Source organism: Ranitomeya imitator, chromosome 2, assembly GCF_032444005.1.
Source record: "Ranitomeya imitator isolate aRanImi1 chromosome 2, aRanImi1.pri, whole genome shotgun sequence".
Taxonomy (NCBI): domain Eukaryota; kingdom Metazoa; phylum Chordata; class Amphibia; order Anura; family Dendrobatidae; genus Ranitomeya; species Ranitomeya imitator.
This window is the reverse complement of record NC_091283.1, coordinates 482,083,530-482,109,012: the sequence shown is the minus strand read 5'-3', so window position 1 is coordinate 482,109,012 and position 25,483 is coordinate 482,083,530. Positions and strand designations below refer to the sequence as shown.

Below are 25,483 nucleotides of genomic sequence, written 5' to 3'. Positions count from 1 at the left end.
AAGAGACTTTACGCACTACTTTAACACGGCAGGACAGTTAATTATAGGTTGGCTGTCTCACCTAAACAGACAAGGGAGGCAACTGTGGGAGAGGGGCGTCTCTAGGGTCCCAGAATAACTCCAGGCCTACCCGTCATACGGGGGACGAAGAGAGAGAAAGAACAACGAACGTAGACAACAGTTGTGAGGACTATCCCGTGGTGCTCAGCAGGGAAGGACTACAACACATAGGCGCTAGTGGGTAGGCACTGATTACCACCTGCAAAGGAAACTCTGGATGTGCCTTCGGACCGGCCGGTCTCAGCCAGCCCTGTTAGTGCTCTGGATTGCGGATCCCAAAGCCTTCAGTAAAGAGGTAAAGAGACTGCAACCCTGTGTCCTTGTTATTCATCGCGCCTGCACTTCACACCATCACCATCCACCTTACTGGGAAGCCCTGGGGACATACTTCACCTGTGGGAAGGTATACCATCCAGCTGCCATTCCATCACCCCAGCAGACCCCACAGCAGCGTCAGTCACCCTGACCGAACACCACAGGTGGCATCACAAATCCCTGATAGACTACCACCTTTCATTGGGCACCCCTTAGCAGGGTCACGGACCGGGTCTAGCCACCGTGACGACCCCAATACAGAGACTGAGGGACCCGGTATCGAGAACCCGTGGCCCTGTGTCTGGGGGCGCTCCATATACAGATTAGGAAGAACTGATTGTGTTTCCTCCTTCGGACCCAGTGATCGCTGGGTGTTGGCAGAGGGCAGGAGCTGCTGGTTTATAGAAATCCTAGGCAGGCAGATGTACGAATACATAAGGTCAAATTTCCCCTTGTAACTGGGACTAATACAACAGTCCCAGTTACAGGGGGAAATAAGCATTAAAGAAAATGTATTCGGATGTTACAATGCTACCCTCAAAGTCATAAGATTAAGAGGGGGTGGGGAGGGGGTTAAGATATAGTGAAGCATATGTACCATAAAACTTAAAAAATGTGCCTGTTAGACGTGAGAAAGTGGCCTGGCCCTGAACTGATTAAGTAAGAGGAGTTTCTTCTGAAAAATCTGATTAATGCAGAAGTAGATGGAGTATGCCTAGTCCTATACTGACACCAGAGAAAAGGTACGAGTAGCCATGTCAGAAGAAACAGGCTGTGCATACTGAGAAGGTTCACAATGTCTCAGTTCAGCAAGCAAATATTGTTTGGAAGTGCAACTTGATGAAGGATGACAAGGTCTGTAGTGGTCGTCTAGGGCTATTGCTTAGTTGATTACACTTTATGGACACATGAAAACCTTGGCATGCCCCAATTAAAGGGGTTGTCCACTACTAGGACAACCCTCCCATTAACCCATGCTTGTCCCCGATAGTATAAGCTCTTATTTTCCCATCACATGCTGGTGCTGTGCCCATGGTGTCGCACTAGTGGTTGCATACATTGGGTACAGAAAGTATGCATTACATTTTCACTTTTTGAATTTAACAAATGGCTGCAAAGAAACAAAGTTCATCCCCCCCACCTTGACTGAACAAAAAATGTAATTTTTGCAAGTTAAAAGAAAAACTGAACTATCACATGGCCATAAGAATTCAGACCCATTGCTCTGTATGGAGTAGAAGCACCCTTTTGAGCTTATACAGCCATGAGTCTTCTTGGGAATGATGCAACAAGTTTTTGTTTTTACACCTTGATTTGAGGATCCTCTGCCATTCTTCCTTGCAGATCCTCTCCAGTCCCATCAGGTTGGATGGAGAACGTTGGTGGACAGCCATTTTCAGGTCTCTCCAAAGATGCTCAGTTGGGTTTAGGTCAGGGCTCTGGCTGGGCCAGTCAAGAATAGTCACAATTGTTCTGAAGCCACTATTATTTTAGCTGTGTGCTTCGGGTCAGTGTCTTGTTGGAAGGTGAACCCTTGGCCAAGTCTGAGGTCCAGAGGTTATCATCCAAGATCTGCCATTGAAGGAAACATGAATGTGACCGAGTACAACCAGTCATCCTATCCCCGCAGCTGCAAAACACCCCCATAGCATGATGCTGCCACCACGTTTCACTGTTGGGATTGCATTGGGCAGGTGATTAGCAGTGCCTGGTTTTCTCCACACATACCGCTTAGAATTACCACCAAAAAGGTCTATATTTGCCTCATCAGACCAGAGAATCTTATTTCTCATAGTCTGGGAGTCCTTCATGTGTTTAGCAAACTATGCAGGCTATCATATGTTTTGCACTGAGGAGAGGCTTCCGTCAGGCCACTCTGCCAAAAAAGCACGATTTGTGGAGGGCTGCAGTGATAGCTGACTTTGTGGAACTTTCTCCCATCTCCCTACTGCATCTCTGGAGCTCAGCCAGTGATCTTAGGGTTCTTTACCTCTCACCAAGGATCTCCCACGATTTCTCAGTTTGGCTGGAAGGTCAGGTCTAGAAAGACTACTGGTGATCCCAAACTTCTTCCATTTAAGGATCATGGAGGCCACTGTGCTCTTAGGAACTTCGAGTACTGCAGAAATTCTGTTGTAACCTTAGCCAGATCTGTGCCTTGCCACAATTCCGTCTGAGCTCCTTGGCCAGTTCCTTTGACCTCATGATTCTCATTTGGTCTGACATTCACTGTGAGCTGTGAGGTCTTATATAGACAGGTGTGAGGACTTGCTTTGGAAAGGCAACCAGTTTAATTAAACACAGCTGGACTCCAATGAAGGAAAGGAGTAGAACCATCTCAGTGAGGCTCACAAGGAAATGTGACAGCATGTGACTTAAATACGAGTCTGAGGAACGGGTCTGAATACTTTAACCATGTGATTTCAGCTTCTTTATTAAATTTAAAAAAGTTTGAAATTTTTTCAGTCAAGATGGGGAGCAGAGTGTACATTAATGAGAAAAAGAAGTTTGAGTTTACCAAATGGCTGCAGTGCAAATTTTAAAGGGGTCCGAATACTTTGTTCCCACTGTAACACATGGTGCCAAATCAGCAATGATGTGACTGCCCCCACCTTCGGACCAGTTGAACATGAAAAGGAAGTCAGACCAGCTGTAGCCCAGGCTTCCTCTTAATGTTCAATTTGTCTGAAGGCGGGGCAGTGATGCCAGCACCGAGGTCATGTGTCAGTGACAACTGCATGGCAGCCCCAGGGACAGCAAGTAGCAACAAGTAGTGGACAACTTTACAAAAAAAAAAAAAAAGACACAACCTTCGCAGTGAGCCCACTGAAATCCATGTTACACCTGCAAAGGAAGGCAAATTCCGACTGTAGGGCACAACAGCCTTGGTTTATCCTTCGGACGACATTTCTAGTGCTTATAAATCCACGTTTGCTTCTTTAGCAAAAGAATTAGCCTACGTGACGGTGCCAACAAGGTTAATTGCACTACTTTAGAAGTAGGACTAGAACACTAGTTATCTGCTGTAACCTGGTATTGAAGCAGATTGCTTATCAAAGCTTCCATAAAAACACACATTAATGTGAGGCTACTGTCCCAAAGGTTCATGAATAAACTGTTAAGAGTTAGCCATCACTGATCTTTTTTTCAGCAGGATTGTTCATATTCACTGAAGTGTAATACATACACATACGATGTAACTTTACACATTAGATAAGAATAAATTGTTCAAGCAAAAAAAAAAAAATTGTTGTACTGAAGAAGCTGTACAAGCACCAGTAGAAAAAGCAGAGCAAAATGCACAATGGAGGGCAGAAGGGAAAATTATCAGCAGTAGCAACCATGTCACATATGCTTCTGTTACTTTAAGGACTAGTTCATAAGAGTGCATTTTTCAGGACAAGGAAACCTGGTATATAGATGGCAAATTGTAACCATATCTGAATTTTATAAGTGCACTTAAGCTTCCCATACACATGACTGCATGTTGAGAAGTAATATTTGACCATTTAACAATCATTTATTTAGATGATTTAGCAGACACTTCGATAGCCGCTAGTCACCCAGCAGAACAAAAGGATAGGCACAATGTAAACCAAAATGCTCACACCTTGCCTCACAGGTAGTCTGCTGCCAAGGAGCAGTAGAGAAGCCCACAAAATTTTACCGTTGGCTGGATTTTAGCCAATGGTTAGGGGCAATAAACATGGACTGAAAAAGTTGAAGGATTTTACCTACAAATTTGCACAAGCTGTATCTGAATGGTTTACAGTACCTAGCATGGGGATGACATTTTAAACATCTCATCCACATGCTGTGAAAACATGAATAGTGAATTTGCATGGGGTTGTAAGAATCCACATTTGGATCCAGGTAACTGAAAACCATTTCCAATTGTACCTTTAATATAAAAAGGTCAGAACATGCATCAACCTCACAACAGCCATTAATGGGATGAATAAGAAATGGGTGCTGTTAAATGCCAGAATACTCAAGGAGCAGTAATTTTCTGTAATAGCTCCCCCATTATTTATAGAGAAGGAATATTCTACATTGTGTCAGGAAGTCAAATTTTATAAGTACATGTGCAGATCTAGATGGTGAAGGGTAAAACGGCTGTTAGCCACCCAACATTAATGAAGTAGTGGTCCACTGCTCTAGTCATGGGAGGTGGAAATCAGGAATTAACATCTATCCTAGGAGTAGGTGTTAGGTTTAGTCTCAATTCCATTTATTAAAGGCCGCACATTTATTGGTGGCTAGTACATCGCTAACATAATGGCCATTCTTCTGTAGAGTGCCCATTTTACTGAACAGTCATTCTAAAGGGTGTACCTAAGAGAGAAGCAAAAAGGAATTAAGTGAGCAGGGCAGATGGAAGTATTAATTGGTTGTCTAGTTTGGAAATACCCATTTTCAGAATGCTGGAAACTTTGTAATACTAAAAGACCAGAGTTTGATCCTAATCAATTGACAAATTAGATCTTATTGCAGCTGAAAGTTTGAACTTGAGGGACTAACTCAGGTATCCATTATTCCACCTGGATGATACTTCAGTTACTTAGGGGCATCACTTCCTCAGATTTGGGAGATCCTAGCTCTAAAATTAGATGTCATCTTTCATAATCAGAATTATCCTTATAAAAGAACATTCTTGCATTCCTAAATTGTTTGATGGGGGAAAAAAAAAAATGATAGATATAAAATCTCAAGAGGAATGTCCTTTGCTCTGATACAAATGGCCTGGAAAAGATATTTACAACATAATGTTATGGAGCCAAACACTATTTAGGTTTCTGAAATTCTTGTAACGGAATCATTCCCTCCCTGTACAACTATATTAGTAACAAATATTCCTTTGGAGGAAGAGTTAAGTGTAGGAGTTCATTGGGAAAAGCGATGTAGAGGCTCTGTCAGATGACTCCTGGTCTGTCATCTTCTTAAGATCTATAGATCCAACTGTTTTATTCTCAAAATGATGATTTTAGCCTTGGATCAGCTATTTTTAGTGTCAATGCATATCAGATCATGCAGACCTTTTCCATAGGGTTTTTTGTCTTGTCCAGGGGCTTTGGACGTCATCATGAATGGGGTTATACTCAATCGATCAACTGTTTGCAATTGTTTTAGAAAGATTGTGGAAACCCTTTTACGACTTATATGTGGTCAGTCAATTTCTGACTATTGCAAGATCAGCTGTAGCAAGGAACTGATGATCTAGATGAGAAGATTTTGTTTAAAAACTTTGGAGAGGTGTCGGTGTGTGTAGTATGCATCATCTTGAACAGGGGTGGGCAATTAATTTTCCCGAGGAGCCACATGAGAGACCGTGACTTGTCGAGGGCCGAACCAATAGGCTGGAATTAATCTTGCTCACTATTAATTTATCATTATAATTTTATTAAATTGTATCACTTAATATTGAGCAGCATTAAGTATGCTGCCATCCTTCTAAATATTGTTGGAACCCAAGTACAGCCCCTTCTGTATATTGTATGAGCCCCCTTATATACTGTACGAGCCCCACAGCCTCCCTATAGAGCATGATCCCCACACAGCCTCCATATATGCTGCATGAGCCCTACACAGCCTCCCAGTGTGCAGCACGATACCCCCATAGCCTCCCTATGCCCACCCAAACATCCCATACACATGAATAAAAAAATTAAAATAATGAATATGAAAAGAAACTACAGTCACCTTGGTTCCATTCCCCGGCGCTCTGCTTCTCTCCCTGCCTCTAGTGCGCTTAATCTCCACAGCACACAGCTGACCCAATAAAATGACGTCATCGCATCAGCTGTTTTACACGCCAATTGGTGGAGGAAGTGGTCGGACGCCCGTTCACCAATGAAGTCAGCACAGATTGAGACAGTGAGCAGACAGGCACTGCCTGTGTACCTCTTTTCCAGCCCCTCGGCTGTCTCGGTCTGGACCGAGACAGCCAGAGGGCTGGATATGGCCTGTGGTCCACACTTTGCCCAGGTCTGATCTAGAAGATGCACCCATCTCCAGCACTCCCTGCAGTTTAAGTGTGACTGTTATGGGTACGTGTGTTTAGTGTGTCTGGGGAAGGGGGGAGACGACAACTCGTGATCAGCCTACTGTAGCGGAAGTGGACATATTTAATCATCCGTCTGGGTATGTGGGAACATACCCTGATGATATGTGCACATCTTACACACTGGTAAATCGGTAGGGGGTGGATGGCGATTAAGACGCTGCTGCAACACAAGGGTTATTAATATGTGATGTGTTAATGTGTTTTTTTTTTTCTATAAAAGGTGAATGTTAAAGTTTTGTCAATTTGGCCAGTGTTGCATTTTGGGTGCTGTCAGAAGGTGTTTCAAGGCATAGTGAACTCAGATCCAGGAAGGTGCTTCAGGACAAGTCAGTTTTTGTCCTAAAGAGTCATTAACTTCACTGTGTGCTTCCCCCGCCCTCCTTCAATTGTTTAAAAAAGTACTACTAGAATTTTCAGAAGAAGGAGGGAGGGGGGGAAGCTAAAGTGAAGGAACATGCATTTCTACGTAAAAACTTGTTCATTCTTAGCAAAACTATTTATACCTGTATATTCTGTGTGGTATTTCCTGATGAAGGGGGCATGAGACCCCTGAAACGCGTTGAATAAAACCACTGTGAATCAACTATACTCTCCTGAAATTCATCTTAGCGGCAGCGCAGAATTTTAACTACAAATCTCCCTTTGAAGACATTATTTTCTCTGGTCGGTGAAGACCTGTGGATCTGCAGCAGCTGCTATCTATATGCTCTAATCTCATCCTAACCAGGTGAGCAAATTTGGTGTATATTCTCTTCTGTGTAATGTGGATAAGACCCTATTGCGCTCTTTGTCTCCCCATTGTTTTGCAATTGTCCAACAGTAGGGAGAGTTAGGGTATGTGCACACGTCAGGTTTTTTTCCTGACAAAATCCTGAGAATTCTGCCAGAAATCCGCGTTTTTTTCTGCGCGGATTTCTCGTGGAATTTGCGTGTTTTTTGCGCGGATTTTTAGCGTTTTTTTTTTTTCCTGAATGTCCTTTTTGCCATGGAATCCGCGAAAAGAATGAGCATGTCCGTTCTTTTTGCGGAAAAAAACGCTAACATGCACAAAAAATGTGGAATGCATTCTAAAAGATAGGATGCATAATGTTAGCTTTTTTTAGCGGATTTATAGCGTTTTTATAGCGAAATTCCGCAAAAAAAACGCTAAAAATCCAGACGTGTGAACATACCCTTAGAGTTATAGTTTGGGACTATAGTGGGAGGTGAAGGGACAGACCATCAGATCAGTCTACTCCAGGCACTGACTGGGCCCCAAGTTCTAGCCTGTAGCAGTGCTGCATCATTGGGGTATCCCCAACGTGAAAGTATAGCAAGGATTGTAGTAGAAAGAGAGAGATGACTGAAGGGCAGAGTGATTGGAGAAGGGTCCCAGAAAAGGACACCTTGCAGTACCGCACAGAATTTAAACTAGAGAGGATGGGCAAAAACAAGAGTTTCAGAGCATCATGGACAGAAAAGTCGTAGTTACTCACCGATAACGGTGTTTCTCGGAGCCCATGACAGCACTACGGAGAGAGGGGATCCGCCCTTCAGGGACAGGAAACCTACAGATAAAATGGCGGTACCTCTCCCTCGCATCAGTTGGTTTACAGAGCAGCGGAGGACCTCCAGGTTAGTTTACAACAGAGAAACAAAATCATATTACAACATTTCTTAAAAGAGGAACCCCGTGCCTATACTCATACTATATACACTATATAAATTATATGTAATTAAAGGTGCTCACCGCACACGTGATGGGAGGGAATAAGCGAGTGATGTCATGGGCTCCGAGAAACACCGTTATCGGTGAGTAACTACGACTTTCTCAGTCTCCCATGACAGCACTACGGAGAGAATTGCAGAGACTAAGCTTAGGGAGGGACCACCGCCTCGAGAACCCTTCGTCCGAAGGTTAAGTCAGACACAGAGGCTAGATTTAATCTATAGTGTCTAAAAAAGGTCGATGGTGATGACCAGGTGGCCGCTTTACAGATTTGCTCTATTGATACCTCTGACCTCTCAGCCCATGAGGTAGCTACTGCTCTTGTGGAATGCGCTCTTATACCATCTGGGATCTCATTCCCCGAGGATGAATATGCCAAGACTATCGCCTCCTTTATCCACCTCGCCAAAGTACCCTTGGATGCCCGAAATCCTTTTCTGGGACCCTGGAAACAGACAAACAGAGAGCCTTCCTTCCTATACTCTCTGGTGGAATCTAAATATTGGATTAGGCATCTTCTGACGTCTAGATTATGGAAGTTCTGCTCTCTCTCATTTTTTGGGTTTGGACAAAAGGATGGCAGGGAGACTTCTTGTGACCTATAGAATTTTGATGCCACTTTTGGCAAATAGGCCGGGTCAGGTCTAAGAGTGACTCTATCATCTAATATTTTAGTGAAGGGTGGATTAGAGGATAAAGCTTGAATGTCACTTATTCTGCGTGCGGATGTTAACGCTACCAAGAGAATGGTCTTAAGTGATAGAGTTTTTATGGGAATCGTCTCTATGGGTTCGAATGGAGGACCCGTTAACGCCGAAAGGACTAAATTTAAGTCCCATGAGGGCACTTTCTGAGCGACTAATGGCTTTGATCAGGGGTGGGCAATTAATTTTGCCATGGGGCCGCATGAGAAATTGGGATGGTTTTAGAGGGCCGGACTAATATAATTAACCAATTTTTACCCAATAGTATACATCTGTCATATTCTATCTTTTCATTAATAAACAGTATGTTAAACTCCCCCCTCCCCAGTATGTGATATCCCCCACTTTAGGTAGTATTCTCCATGTAGCCCCCAATATGTAGTATCCCTTAATGTAGCCATCCCCTGTAGGTGATCCCCACTGATAGCAATCCCCCCTGCCCTGCCCCCCCAATATGTGATATCCCCCACTTTAGGTAGTATTCTCCATGTAGCCCCCAATTATTGTCACCCTGTGTATTCTGCACCCCTGTGTCTCTCTGTGTATCCTGCACCCCTGTGTCTCTCTGTGTATCCTGCACCCGTGTATCCTGCACCCCCTTGTCGCCCTGGGTATCCGGTGGCTGCACTATATGGCAGCGTCCCCTATATAACATAGGCTCTAAGCTGGTCCGCCATAACTTGTGTTTCAGGTGATTTAATGGGAAGATCAGGGATCATAACTGTCGGCCAAAAGATTATTCTTCCTGCCCCCTCCCCCTCCCCCTCCCCCCCAGTACGTGATATCCCCCACTTTAGGTAGTATTCTCCATGTAGCCCCCAATTATGGGCAGGGGGGGATTGCCATCAGTGGGGATCACCTACAAGGGATGGCTACATTAAGGGATACTACATATTGGGGCCCAATATGTAGTATCCCTTAATGTAGCCATCCCTTGTAGATGATCCCCACTGATAGCAATCCCCCCTGCCCTGCACCCCCAGTATGTGATAGCCGCGGTAGCCCCATGTAGTAGTCCCCCTCCCTCACACACCCCAGCAACACAGGGACCCCCTCTCCCCCCGACCGCGCGGATACTCACCCTCATCCGAAGGAGACCGCCAGCCAGCAACTTTCACCGCAGCACATCTCGCGCGGTGCTGGAGTGACGTACGCATGTGATGTACAGGGCCGGCCAGTGAGCACCGCCCCGCCCACCCACCAGCGTCGCCCTGACCGCCGCCCTGACCGCCGATGCAAGATCACATGGGGCCCCATGTGATCAACGCATCACACAGCGGGCGGAGTCAGTGGGTATGGCAGGGTGCAATCAAATGACCAATGCACTCCGGCGGCCATCTTAATCATGGGCTGCTCAGAAGCGTCTGGCGGCTGGAGCGGTGCCGGGCCGTTTAAAATCATCAGGCGGGCCGGATACGGCCCGCGGGCCGCATCTTGCCCAGGTCTGGCTTTGATCTTGTCACCGCCTTAACAAATCTAATTATCCATGGGTTGGCCGCAATATTATGGTTGTAGAGTGCTCCTAGAGCTGCTATTTGTACTTTAAGAGTACTAACCGACAACTCCTGTTCCAGACCTTTTTGTAGGAACTCCAATATTTTAGGAATTGAGGGCCCATCTTGGACTTTTACTTTGGAGACGGACAGAATTTTTTTCCATGTTTTCCCATATATTCTAGTAGTGATGGGTTTTCTACTTTTTAACAACGTGGTGACTAAGTTATCTGAGAAACCCCTTTCTTTTAATAGTCCCCGTTCAAAAACCAGGCTGTCAAATGTAAGTTCGATTCCTGTGGGTGGAAGATCGGCCCTTGATGTAGAAGGTCTGGTATATTCGGCAGGACCCATGGGTCCGAGACCGAAAGCATCCTCAGCCAGGAGAACCACGTCCTTTTTGGCCAGAACGGGGCTATGAGGATCATTTTCGTTTTGTCCTCTCTGACTTTCCGAATGACTGCCGGGATCAGAATAGTTGGAGGAAAGGCATACGTTAATTTTTGGGTCCACGGAATCATAAAGGCATCTAGAGCCTGTGGATTCCCTACCGGGTTCAGTGAGCAGAATTTGTTCACTTTTTTGTTTTTGTGATTGGCGAATAGATCTATTGTCGGTGCTCCCCACATTTTTGTGATCTGATCGTAGATGGATTGGTTTAGAGACCATTCGCCTTGTTTTAACTGAGACCGACTCAGGTAATCTGCTCTCTCGTTGTTTGAACCCTGAATGTAGCGCAGAGAGGGATAGTAGATTTTCTTCCGCTAGGTTGAAAATTTTGGCTGAAGAACTCATGAGTGCCCGAGACCTTGTTCCTCCCTGGTGGTTTATATACGCTACAGTCACTTTGTTGTCCGAAAAGATTCGGACATGATGTCCCCGAATATAGGTCAGAAAAGAAAGAAGAGCTTGAAGTGCTGCCCAAAGTTCTTTTTGGTTTGAGGATGCTGATAGTTCCTGGACTGACCAGGTTCCCTGAGCAACTCTGTCCCCCATGTGAGCCCCCCACCCTGTGGGACTCGCATCGGTTGTTATCACCCGGGATATTTGTGTCACCCAAGGAACTCCCTTTGATAAGTTTTGGGTTTCCCCCCCACCAACGAAGGGAATGAATAACTGAAGAATTCAGGGTGATTTGACCTTCCAAGTTGTCCTTTAGTATTGACTGCCATACGAGTACGTGCCACTGAAGTTCTCTTGTGTGGAACTGTGCGAAGGGTATCGCTGGTAGGCATGAGGACAGAGAGCCTAGTAGCGACATTGCTCTCCTTAGAGTCATGGAAGGATTGTGAAAAGTTCGCGTTATCATAGCTAATATGCTGTCTTTTTTGAGGTTTGGAAGCCGACATTCTTGGACTCGTGAGTCTAATGTCAGACCTAGGAACTCCTGTACTTGACAGGGTTCCAACTTTGATTTTTTTAAGTTTATGAGCCACCCCAAGTCCGTCAAAATAGTCATTCCCCGGTCCCTCTGTTCTTTGCAACTTTGGGCCGAGTTGCTTACAATGAGAAAATCGTCTAGGTAAGGGACTATTAATATATTTTGTTCCCTTATGTGGGCCATCATTTCTGCTATTACTTTTGTGAATATTCGGGGAGCTATAGAGATCCCGAACGGAAGAGCTCTGTACTGGAAAAATCTTAATTGTCCTTTTATGGAAACTGCCAACCTTAGGAATTTTTGAGATTGATTGTGGATGGGCACATGATAATATGCATCGGTTAGGTCTATCACGACCATATAGCAATTTGGAAACAGGATTTTTATGGTGGACTTTATTGTTTCCATTTTGAATTTGTAATTTTTTACGTATTTGTTCAGGTTTTTTAGATTTATAATGGTCCGAAAGGACCCATCGGGTTTTGGAACTAAAAAAAGAGGGGAGAAAAACCCTTCTACTTCCTGAGGGGGGATTTCTTGAATTACGGATTTTTGCAGTAGGGAAATAATTTCTTTCTAAAGCTGCTTGTTCTGCCACCGAGGATCTTATTTTCGTTTCTATATACTTTCGGGGAGGAAAAGAAATAAAATCTATTTTTAGACCGTACTGTATTATGTTTAGAATCCAGGTGTTGTTGGATATTTTCTTCCAGGCGGGAAGGAATGATGTGAGTCTTCCCCCCCCACCGTAGGCACAATGTCATTTGGAGGGTTTTTTGTCGCAAGAGGTATTGCCAAAGAGGTAACCTCTATCCCTTCTTCCCATTTATTCTGCTCCCTGGGGGGGGTCTGCGGCGGAAAAATCTCCGATTCCGAAAGGACTGCCTGAATGGGGCTGGGCCCAAATTTGGAAACCCCTTCTTTTTGTCTCCTGCTTTTTGGAGGATGTCATCCAGGGTTTCTCCAAACAGAAAATTTCCTTCGCATGGAATAGAACATAGTTTTAGCTTTGTCTGGAGATCTCCAGGCCAGCTTTTGAGCCATAATGTTCTTCTGGCTGCGTTGGAGAGAGCAGCGGCCTTAGATGTTAACCGTACGGAGTCTGCTGAGGAGTCCGCCAGGAATGCTGCTGCTGCTCTAATTGCAGGGATAGAATCCAGTAATTTATTCCTGGGTAGCCCGTCTCTAATTTGACTTTCTAATTGATCAACCCACACCATCAGAGATCTGGAGGTGCAGGTAGCCGCAACAGAAGGCCTCAAGCTACCGCCAGCCGATTCCCATGCCCCTTTAAGGAATGTGTCTGCTTTCTTATCCAAGGGGTCCCTGAGGGTACCCATGTCCTCAAACGGGAGCGCAAATTTTTTTGAGGCTTTTGCCACAGCTACATCCAACTTTGGCGCCTTATCCCAAGAAGTGGATGCGTCATCTTCGAAGGGATACTTCCTTTTAAGCGAGGGCACTGAAGAGTTTCTCCTATCTGGTTTCTCCCATTCTTTTTTAATTAGGGATTGGACATTGGGATTTAGAGGAAAGGTTTTCCGTTTTTTTTGTCCCAAGCCACCAAACATTACGTCTTGGGCCGTTTTGTCAGATTTAGGCTCCTCCACCCCCATGGTAGCCCCAACGGCTCTCACTAAGGCATCCACTTCCTCGAGTGGAAAACAATGTCGGCCTGAATCTTCCTTGGAGGAGGATAGGGAGGAGTCAGAATCGTCCGAATCTGCGTCTTCAGACGAGGATCGGACAGAGTGAGATTGTACTGATTCCTTTACCTTTCCCTTTTTTGGAGGAAGATACAGCATTCTGAACCTCAGATCTAATAATATTTTTTAACTCGGATGCAAAGTCGGGAGTCTCCTCACATAGCACGCGCTGGATGCATGATTTACAAAGCTTTTTGTCCCAGGCTACTGGTAAAGCTTTGTCACAGATGGGGCAGGATTTGTTTTTCCTTTTCTCCAACTTCTTCTTTCCCTATTAAGGGAGAAGAGGGAGCCCTATTATAATATATACATTCACGAAGATCACTCACCATTCGGACGTGCAGGCAGGTACCGGTTCTGGAGGGGGCCCTGGGTCCGGAATAGAAGGTTCCCGAGGAGGTGATTTAGTCTTCGCAGCAGACCTGCTGCGCTGTGTAGAGCGGCTGCTGGACCTACTCCTGGCGCTCTTAGGGTCCGTCTTCTTATGGTGCTGCTGCCTCGGCTGAAGCTCCTGTGGATCGCTGTCCTCCATGATTTACAGGGAGATGGTGCGACAACTGTGTGTGCACCATCTCCCTATTTGTATTTGGCGCCACCTCTGCTGCCTCGCTCGGCGTTCCCCCACACTTCTGGTCCTGCGTCACGTCCAGGGAGAAGAGAAGCTACCGCGCATGCGCGCGGTGATGACCCGGAAGTCCTGCCGCATTTCCGGAGCGGCGGCCATCTTAGTACACCCGGAGCGTGCGCTTATCGGCACAGGAGCTCCGGGTGATCGAGCGCCCCTTCCTCTCTTCAGAATCGGCGGTGTTCTCCCTCCGCTCACCCTGAAGAACCCCTCGGTTCCAGCGGTGGCGGCTTCGGGAGCCGGACAAGCCGCGGCAGGAGCCTCCTCGCTGCCGGAACTCGACCGCCCGGTCCCGGTCCATCGGTCTTCATAACAGGTACCACCGGAAAGAGGTTCCCTGTTCAGGGACAGGAAACCAACTGATGCGAGGGAGAGGTACCGCCCTTTTATCTGTAGGTTTCCTGTCCCTGAAGGGCGGATCCCCTCTCTCCGTAGTGCTGTCATGGGAGACCGAGAAAGATAAGCAAGGATCTATATTGCTGTTATGGCCGGTAGAGAGGAAAGAAGACGTGGAACTGCAAGTTGAGACTATCACTTCCTCTTCCTAACTGAGCTTGGCTGTGGTGAAGATTGAGAACAAGCAAGTAAAGTGGAAGGAATTGGAACTCTGAATAAAATGCTCGAAGTTGTGTACCTGCTATCTACTGTACATAATCCCAACCAAGTTTTTGTTCAGTAAAACCTTTTGACTGGTGGTCTCCCTCATTGAAGGGTTTAATATCTGGTCCTGGTCAACTCAAGTAATCAGTTACATGATGCCTGCAAGAGTGTAGCAAAAGTCCACACCTTCATGTAACATGCGGGACTAGTGCCTAGCCAATGGCTACTACCCTGCCCAATGCGATGTTACAATATATCCACAAAACTCATGTTTCACAGGTGGTTTGGGCATGGGTGCCAATTTCTCCTTACATAGAAGTGTCTCTGAACTATGCCTATATACATTTACATAGTGGCTGAACTGACCTCAAGCATATTGTAGAGTGTCAATAGAGAAAAAAAAAAAAAAAAAAAACGACAAAAGTCCACAATAGAAAAATTAGAAATGTTCATTTCAAAAAATGTTTGCCTTGCAGATGTCATGTGTGGGAGATGATGGGGTGGCACTCACCTGATTACGTTCGCTTTCCACAAGGTTAGCAACGCCCAGTGTCCAGATAGATTCAATTACTTTTTTCAACTCAAGATCTGTAAAATTGCCATAGGTGTTAAGGAAAAGTTCCTTGGCTTTTTTTCCCCAAACATAATTAAATTCCTGCTCTATACCAGCAGCTTCCACCTAAAAAGAAAAATATCTGATTACATATTCAGAAGTCACTTTTCTTCATGAGAACAAAGATACTGAAACATGCATGCAATCCTACAATATAAACGGGTGAAAAATCAATACACCCATCATTATTCCAGATTGTGCACACAGACAGTCCACTTATACGCCCCATCCAAAACTAGCAGTGAGAGTCATCTCTGGTATATATGGATTTCTCAACACTAGAAGAAGCTTATTTTCAGAAAATTGTTTATTCTGGATTTTTTCAGTGTGCGCTTCAGACTTGTACAGGAGTGGACCCTGATTAGCAAGAAAAATATTGGCCCTTTACAGAACATAGCATAATGCACAAGCCCACCAAATTTGGGGTTTAAAATGGACCACATGGATGTTGAGGTTTGTGTCCAACAGGAGGGCCAAAAAAAAAAAAGTTTGCCTAGAATGGTCGTGGAAAGCGCCACAAAACCAGTATGCGTAAATGTACCCCATGACTTCTCTTGCGGAGTAACAGCTCACAATGAGATTTGAGTGGAAAGTCTTCAGGAATAGGCCAAGGCATTGAACAATCAAATCATGCAAATGTGTACTGCTCAGATAAGAGATGGCATAAACCAAGTGTCCAGGTTTAGGTGGAGCAGTGATAGATTATGGGACTACACTAATGGTCCATATAAGGGTATGTGCACACGCTGCGGATTTTGTTGCGGTTTCCCATACGTTTACAGTAGAATAAACCTGTGGGAAACGAAATCTGCAGTGCACATGCTGCAAAAAAAGAAAAAAAAAAAAAAAAAAAAGGAAATTTAGCGGTTTACATTCCGCAGCATGTCAATTACACCTGCTCCAATAGAAAACAGCAGGTGTAAACCCGCAGCGGAATCCGCAATAGAAACAGTGATAAATCCACAGCGGTTTTGCACTGCGGATTTATCAAATCCGCAGCTCTCACAGATAAGTGTGCACATACCCCAAGACTGATATTTTAAATACACTGAATGAAATCAGAAAGTCAGATCTGCAAATAGTGTCTGCAGAGGACTGGCACCAATTGGATTTAGAAGCCCTACAAGTCAATATTGACCCTTTATGAACCTTGCCACATGACTGGCTTCTTATACTAACTAGAAACTCCATTGACAGGCAGATTTATAAGGATGGTGCTAGAGTTCCTGTCCCTCTCTGAAGAGTCCATTTGTATTTTTATTTTATTTTTTTAATCTCCCAGGGAAGCATTACATGGCCTAAAAGTCTCCTCACAGACTTGGCATTCTCCACAAAGAGAAACATTGACTCTGGTGTCTGAAAATATAATTTTTCACACTACAAAAAAAAAAAAAAAAAAAAAAAAATTTACAATCAGCCATAGTCTAAAAGCACAGCTACGAATTAGAATAAAAATGAAATGAACCGAACCCCTTTTTTTCTGGTGGGATCACCTGCTCATGTGATGTAGGGTGGGGTGTCCAGACTTTCAGTTCCAACATTCAATCCTTTTGTTCTCCTGAAAGCAGGCAGCTATCCAAGGTGTTGGGCAGCAACTTTCTCCGCATTGAAAACACTCAGCAATAAGCGAAAAGACTTTACCTGTAACCGAATCTAGAAGCTGGAGTGATGTGTTACCTTGCTCCAATTTTCAAAATTTGTATTTCTCAGCAAATTTACTTAACAGTTTGACCCATGACATACTAGGAGACAAGTAGTTCGCTCCAGGACCTACATGAAAGACCCACACACACACACACAGACTAGACACCAAGTATAAATAACCTTGGCTCCTTCACTATGGCATCCTGTTGTGCCAAATTTATGATTAGCCACAGCTTAGGAAGTCAAATGCAGACCAGACGTCCTTCCTAGAGAGATTTTACATTGGGCCAATTCATTATCACTGGTGTCACACATACACAAGTCTAAGTGAAGATTTTTGCTTGAGTCCGATGTGCAGAATTCATCTTCTCAGAAATGGCATGTTAGTCTCAGGATTTACAGAGTACAAAACGGCATGAAGATACTAAAAAGGCGCAAGATTTTGGGGGGCTTCTCTGCGTTGTAGCAATGAACTTGCAATTTTTCAAAGTGTTTTATGACAGTTTAACTGGATGTGCTTTCCCTAGTAAACTCGTTAATCTGTCTACAATAAAACCAGCGATTATGGAGTCTGTCAGCACAAAAAGACTGCTCAAACCAAACAGGTCCTAAGTGCACCCTTGGCAGAGCTAGATAGAATAAGTAGATGGGAAGGTGCACTAAACAGTTTGGCCACACCAAGGGTGCACCAAGCACCTGAACTTTATATATCTCCAGAATCAGCTTGACTGATAATAGGTCACTATGTTGAGCAATATATACATAAAAGCATGTTAAATGGCAAGAACTAAACATTGTGCACCTCCCAGGGGTGTTGTAAACAGATTAAGGCATGGTCATCATATCTAGGATGTAAATATACATTTTGTCAGTGAGAAGGGGTTAAAGCATTTTTGCCCACACATTAATCCTCTATATGCATCTTAGTTTCTTGTAAACATCTGTAATCCTGCCCCAGAGTCCTAGCACTGTGCTATCTCCTCTCCGGCAGCAGTGCTCGTTCTCCACCCAATTAGTGTTTAATCGCCGTTGCGTTCTGCTGATTACAGCTCTTCGCTCATTACTCAGGAAAATCAGCTCATTTTCACATTTTTCTTCTTCCTGATGTTTATTTTTTCACATTTGGTCCCATTTCTTGTACAGCTGGACATACTATAGCATTTAATGCTTAATTGCTTTCTTTATCTATGTTAGCTTTTGTCTTCCTGGTATTTGTGGGACGCCTATCAGCAATGTGCAGCCTATGGTGACTTACATGCAGGCCTTTCTCCCTTTCATTGATAGATTCTTCATAACTGGACACTTTACATGTCAGAAAGCTGACAGTGGTGGGGCTATACAGAGGTAATTATTATGGAGGACTACATGTAGCAGGTTTAAAGTCCTCTAGTGATCATCTCCTTCTGAAAAAACAGCAATATTACCAACACTGCAGCAAGCAGCTAAGTGACATCTCCGGAATCAGGAGCTGTCTGGATAATGCCAGTCAGGTGAGGCAGCAAAAACATGGTGACCGATTTGCTTTTAAGACACTTTCTGGTTAAAATGTCAGCCATTCTTTTAAATCCCTGTGTTACACACAGTACATCTGTTTTGATAAGTGTTTCCCAAGGATATGTTGACAGATCTGCTGGTGGATAGTCCACACAGAATTGTAAAATTGGCACACAAAAAAAAAAAAAAAAAAATCTGCTGTGAAATTTAAGTCATATGGGCTTAAAATCCCAAAGCGTAAATAGCCATGCTGATTTTGATCAGTGGATATCACACTATGCAGAGTTTGATGCACATGTACTCTGACCTACCCCTGGGATACTTCCCATTGAACCTTGCAGCTGCCAAACTTCTGCAGTAGAAAAGAAAATCTCTAGCAGAAAAACAAAAACACGCAGATTTCATAGCTATAAAGCCGTGTTCTCTTCCAGGGTGAAATCCATGGGGATTTCAGAAGCATCAAATCATTTTAGCTTTACATACCATGAGGATGCCTCATCAACAATGATGGTACTTAACTATCCTGCTGAAAACCCTATTGGATGGTACTCAGCATGCGTCCGGCCTAAAATAATCCGAATTTTACCCAGAACCGGAGAACCTTGCACATTAGAAAACTTAACCCATGTTCACACATTCAGTATTTCACATCCAGAACCAGGAGTGGGTGATAAATACAGACGTGGTGACGTGTTTGTTACACTTTCTCTGTTCCTCTCCTGGTTTTGACTTACACATTCTGAGGTAAAATACTGAACGTGTCCTTAAAGAGACTCCGCAAACCATCCAAACAAACCTAATTGTTCTTCCTCCTGACATTGTTCTGCTTTCTTTACCAGAGGCAATTCTTTCAATTCCCCCTCTTCTATTTACATGTTATTTTTGGCATCCTCCGACCCAAAGCAAAATTGGATCATAGAGCCGAAATTCAACCCTGCGGTTTGAGGAGGATGTGCGCATAATACCTTGAAGCACAATCACAGCATGGATATTCTGACTGTGGGGGTCAGGCATTAATACACTTCTGAGGGGGTTCCAGGACTACAGCGCTAAACAATTGTTGCATTGACACAAAATGTATATATTTTTTTACATTTATCTTGAATATATAAAATAGCTGGATAACAAAGGTTCCCATTGTGTTACTGGGAGATCAGGAAGAAGCGGTGTGTTTCCAAGTCAGACCTTTAGGCTATGTGCACACGTTGCGGTTTTTGCTGCGGATCCGCAGCAGTTTTCCATGCGGTGTACAGTACAATGTTAACCTATGGAAAACAAAAACCGCTGTGCACATGCTGCGGAAAAAAAACGCGTGGAAACGCTGCGGTTTATTTTCCGCAGCATGTCAATTCTTTGTGCGGAATCTGCAGCGGTTTGGCACCTGCTCCATGTTAAAAATCCGCAGGTGTCTAAAACCGCAGTGGAAACCGCACAAAAAAAACAAAAACAAAAAAAAAAAAAACAAACAGTACTTTTTGCACTGCGGATTTAATCAAATCCGCTGCGGAAAATTCCGCAACGGAATCCGCAGCGTGTGCACATGGCCTCAATTTGTGATCCAACTCTCGAAATATTCACATTAAGGTTACTGTAGGGCTCCAGGAAAGAACCCTGTAGATTTTTTTTGTAATCAGATTTTGTTTTTTGACATAAAAATCAATGCCACTATAAAGATGGCCGGAACCAAGCATTTAAAAAATAAATAGAAGATAATTTATGAGGAAGACGATAGTGAACTTACACTCTGGGATCCAGTTAATGGAAGAATGGAGGAAATATGGGCTCAGCAGAGCCTGAGAACTTCACAGCTGTGACTGACTAGTAAATCCTTACACTTTCCCAGCTGTCAGCCTGGGCACAGTGGGTAGCCCCCCGCAGCTGGCATGCAGTGGTGCCCCCTTACCTGCTTGGCAGAGTTGTAGTCCGTTAGATTGGTGTTGTAGGTCCAGCTGGCTTCCACACTCAGGTACAGCACTTGCTCCGCTGTATGGTTGTAGTCACTGGCAAACTGTTGGGCAGCAGCTTCATCTGTCCCATAACTGTCATTTGGCAGCCAGGCACTGTCCAGGGCTGAGGTGCTGCCCACCAGGAACAGCCCCAAAACAAGAGTCCTGATCATCATCTCCAGGCTCGGCCAGCCAGGTGGTCCCAGATTCACCTTCATCCCCCTGTGGGTGAAGCGAGAGACACTCACTGGTTACAAGGTCTTTTATAAAGAAGGAGAAGCCAGCCCTCTGGTGCTACCTCCTGCCAGAGATAAGACGGCTGCCCCTCGCCATCCTGAAGAGGCAATGTCACAATTCACAGGGAGGAAGCCAAAGTCCTTCACACACCTCATCCACCTCCTGACAGACGCTCCGTCTCCTCCCTCCTCACAAGGAGCTACATCTTCACTCCTTCTAGTGAGCCCATGTTCTGCAGGGGGAACACACACAGCTCTGCTACATCCTGACCAAGCACAGCCCACACGTGGAGACAGGACCTCTGTCACCTGGTACATGTAGTCCATCAGTACCAGAGACCCCATGCATAGTATATACACTTACTATATAATCCACTTTTATAGATTCTGTATATAATCATCCAGTACATTATTAGAGAACCTATGCATACTGCGGAATGTAACAGTCACCCTATACAATACAGGTTACACAGCGTCAGCAGACATCCAGTTTTAATTTTGCATTTGTTATATAGTGCCATCATTCTGCAGCACTTTGCATACATTATCGCTGTCCCCATAGGGAATTTAGATTAGAAACCCCAAGTTGTAGCCAGATATTTTTGGCCCCAAATCCCCTTTTGCAACCTTTCAACGAGCCATGCAATTCGTTGCAAGCCAGATATTTTTTTTGCAAAAAGTGACTTTTGCACCAAAAATCATAAAAAAAAAAAAAAAAAAAAAAATTCTAAGTGTAAGGAGGTTGACTGGACTACAACGAAAAGCTGCAAATATGAATCCAGCAAAAATAAAAAAAAATAATAAATAATGAATCAGCCTCTAGCTGAACAGAATGATTAAAGAATTGGGCCACAAGACCCGTAACAATATTTACTTCAATGTCAAAACAGAGTACCTGCGATTATTCAATATCCTACAAATCACTTTAGCCAAAGTAGTCATAATTAATCAATGACAGGAGCTACACAATTGTCGCAAAGTTTACACAAGCAACTGCCAAAGATTTGCTCTTAAAAAGCCATTCGGGCAGCGTGTTAACATTAGGACATCCAACAAAAGCATGATCTAATATTCACTACAAATTCAGAAATAAATCAGTGAACACAAAGCACAAGGTTCTACATAAAATAATGTTATTACACAATATTAGGAATACATAATGACAGTGAGACTACTTCAACAAGTTAGATCATAAAATGAATTAATTGATATTTTAATTCCGATCTGATGTCTTATTCCAGAGAAATTATGTTTTTCTTAATATCTAAGTGATCTGTCAAGATCTATGGGCTAGATGTAGGTCTCCTGAGAATCTGCCTTTAGAGTTAGGCTACTTTCACACTAGCGTCGGAATCTGCCCGTCGCAAAGCGTCGGGCCGAGATTCCGACGCTAGCGTTTGATGCGCCGCACATCGGGTGCATTTCTCCGGCGCATCCGCTGCCCCATTGTGAGGTGCGGGGAGATGGGGGCAGAGTTCCGGCCGCGCATGTGCGATCGGAAAAAGCGGTCCGTTGGCAGCAAAAAACGTTATATTTAACGTTTTTGCTCCCGGCAGACCGCCACAACACTGCGCAACCGTCGCACGATGGTTGCGACGTGTGTCAATACGTCGGTAATGTTACTCTATGGGGCAAAAACGCATCCTGCAAACAACTTTGCAGGATGCGTTTTTTGCCCTAAACGACGCATTGAAAGTAGCCCAAGTTATTTCCGGCCCATAGATCTTATAAGCTCAGTTACATTTTGAGAAACCATGTTTTCCCCCCCAAATAAAAAAAAAAAATACACACACACGCTAGACTAGAAGGTGGCCCACTACTAACGCATCGGGTATTCTAGAATATGTATGTAGTTTATTTATGAAGTTTTCAGAATAATGCAATTTATACACAGGATTCAGCCGGCTGGGAGCGACCAATTAGCGAAGTGTGGTTTCAATTCTGCGCCAATTCACGGCCGGACTGCGCCTGTTGCTGATTGGCTGCAAACAATCAGTGAAGCCAGGGCCAGCTCCAGGTTTTTGAGGCCCCCGGGCAAAAGAGTCTCAGTGGGTCCTCCTTTTTAAACATATACCACGATTCATGATGCAGATACAGCAGAGAAATATACCACAGCCAAGTAACATAACACTGCCTACGTAGTATATAACAATGTGGGCACCATATCCGTGTTAAAAAAAAAAAAAATAATTAAAATAAAAATAGTTATATACTCACCTTCTGTCGGCCCCCGGATCCAGGATAGGTGTTTAGCGATGCTCTAGTCCCAAGAATGCATTGTGGTCTCGCGAGATGATGTAGCGGTCTCGGACCGCAGTGCATGGCCCGGAGCGTCGCCAGGAGCAGGAAAGGCCAGACGGTGAGTATATAATGATTTTTAATTTTTTTTTCTATTATTTTTAACATTAGATCTTTTTACTATTGACGTGCATGCCCTCAGAGCTGCAGCTCCCAAAAAGACATTGAAAGGCAGAATTGAATTGCAGCGAGCGTGAAGGAAATCAAAGCAAAGGAGAGGATACCAGAAGGGGACCAGCCCCACTCAGGCTGTCTCCTTTGATGCGCAAAATCCCGGTAGCCGGAACACTGAGGGAGTAAGGACCTCTACGCCTTATTTCAGAGACCGGCAGGACAGCTAATTGCAGGTTACCTGTCCGCACCTACACCCAGGAGGCACCGTGACACCTACAGAGCCGGGTTATATAAGAAACCCTATAAATAGGCTCAAGTCACCAGTCATATGGATTTTGTCCTATCCTATATGGGGGACAGAGAGAGCGAAACACCACATCTATGAGACCCTTATGTGAAGCTATAGGCAGTAAGGGACTACACCACCGCAGCGCAAGGGAAGGCTACCGATTTCCACCTGGACAAGGGAACTCTGGATTTGCCTCCAAACCGGCCGGACTCTACCTGCCCTGTGATCTGGTGCCCTGGACTGTGGATGCTGAAGTCTTCAGTAAAGGTAAAGAGACTGCAACCGTGTGTCCTCGTTCTTCTCTGCACCTCTCATCATACCAGCTATACACTGGGAAGTCCTGGGGACATACTTCACCTGTGGGAAGGTGTACCATCTTGCTGCCGTGACATTACCCCAGCAGACCCCTTGGAGCAGCGTCGATCGCCCTAATCAAATACCACAGGTGGCATCACAAACAAACTATCCCTTTCACATGGGCGCCCTGGGCCATGGACTGGGTTGCAGCCACCGTGACATCACCCTGGTACAGAGTACCCCTAGCCCACGGGGCGACTCACAACCACAATGTATGACCCAGTTCTCTCTCTTGAAAAAAAAAATTATACATATATATTTGTGCCTGTTAGCTAGTAGATAGAAAAAAAAAAATAAAAATAAAACTTCAGTCCTCAGTGGTGCAGGTGATATATACAGTTGACATGTTCCCGCAACAGCCACAGGTAGAACTGCTAACTAGTTAAATGCCACTGTCAATTTCTGACAGCGGCATTTAACTCGTGCTTCCAGCAAGCGTTCCAGAAATCCCAACCATCGGTAACAGTCTTGTGATCGTGGGTTGGCATGACAACCAGAGGTCTCCAGCAGACTTCTATGGTTGTCGAAGCCAGATTGCTATGAGCGCCACCCAGTAGTGCTCATAGCAGCTGAGCATTTCTGCTACATACAGGTGATCTGATCATCGCCTGTATGTAGCAGAGCCAATCAAAGTACTGCAGCTTCTAGTCTCCCATGGAGACTATTGAAGCATGCAAAAAAAAAACGACGCAAAAGCAGAAAATGGACCAGGGGTTAAGGAGCAGAAAAAGGACAGTGAACAAATCCATGGGCTATGTTCATACAGTCAATTTGCAGACATCAGAGCAGAAATTCTATTAAAGTTTTATTTAGGAACATCTTCCTGGTCATATGTTCAGTCTATTGGGTGCTCACCCTCCCCCGTCAGATTTTGATAAGTCAGTTGGAAGAAAGAAGAAAGCATGTCACACCTACAAAAGAGTCTCCTAATGACTATGCTCCAAACTAAACATTGTAAAGTCAAAAAGCTGCCATAACACTAAGGCTACTTTCACACTAGCGTCGGAATCTCCCCGTCGCAATGCGTCGGGGAGAGATTCCGACGCTAGCGTTTAACGCATTGCACAATGGAGGCAGCGGATGCATTTCTCCGGCGCATCCGCTGCCCCATTGTAAGGTGCGGGGAGGTGGGGGCGGAGTTCCAGCCGCGCATGCGCAGTCGGAAAAAGCGGTCCGTCAGGAGCAAAAAAACGTTACATGTAGCGTTTTTTGCTCCCGACGGTCCGCAGAAGCACGACGCATCCGTCGCACGACGGATGCGACGTGTGGCCATCTGTCGCAATGCATCATCAATACAAGTCTATGGGGAAAAAACGTATCCTGCAAGCACTTTTGCAGGATGCGTTTTTTCTGCAAAACGACACATTGCGGCAGATTGCAGTTAACGCTAGTGTGAAAGTAGCCTAAAGGAAACATAAAACAAGTCCAAAAAGATTCAACAAGAGGGAGAATCTTCCAATTGAAGACAATTTGTTAGTTTTGCAATTCAGCCTCATTCATATATTCAGTTCTCATTGCCAGTAGTACTAGCCACACAGACAGGATCACATATCCATTACTATCTATGGACACATCTACGAGGGAGGTTGGGGGTTTGCATATAATAAAAATCAGATGTTGCAGGTAGCGACCTGGAATGGCTAAAAAAAAAAAAAAAAAAAATCCAACCTAGAAGACAGATGAAAGTGTGTTTTAACTCACAAAAAATAATTGATGTAGGAGCCAAAGTTTCCTAGTCCTTTCATTCTCTTACCTGCGCTGGCTACATTGCTCATACAGCTCTGTAACCATTGTGAAAATGACAATGATTCTCAAAGGCAAGAGCCAGGCTTGTAG

At 44.5% G+C, this 25,483-nt stretch overlaps 1 protein-coding gene across 1 annotated transcript in view; it reads right to left on the bottom strand.

Moving 5' to 3' along the window:
• Positions 1 to 20,783, bottom strand: part of ACE (angiotensin I converting enzyme) — an 85,314-nt gene extending 64,531 nt beyond the window's left edge. Inside the window, exons 1-2 of the mRNA XM_069751360.1 lie at positions 20,311 to 20,783; positions 15,168 to 15,335 (exon numbers count right to left, since the gene is read on the bottom strand). Coding sequence (XP_069607461.1) covers positions 15,168 to 15,335; positions 20,311 to 20,571 — 429 coding nt within the window. The 5' untranslated portion in view covers positions 20,572 to 20,783. The remainder of the gene's footprint in view (positions 1 to 15,167; positions 15,336 to 20,310) is intronic.
• Positions 20,784 to 25,483: the final 4,700 nt, after the last annotated feature.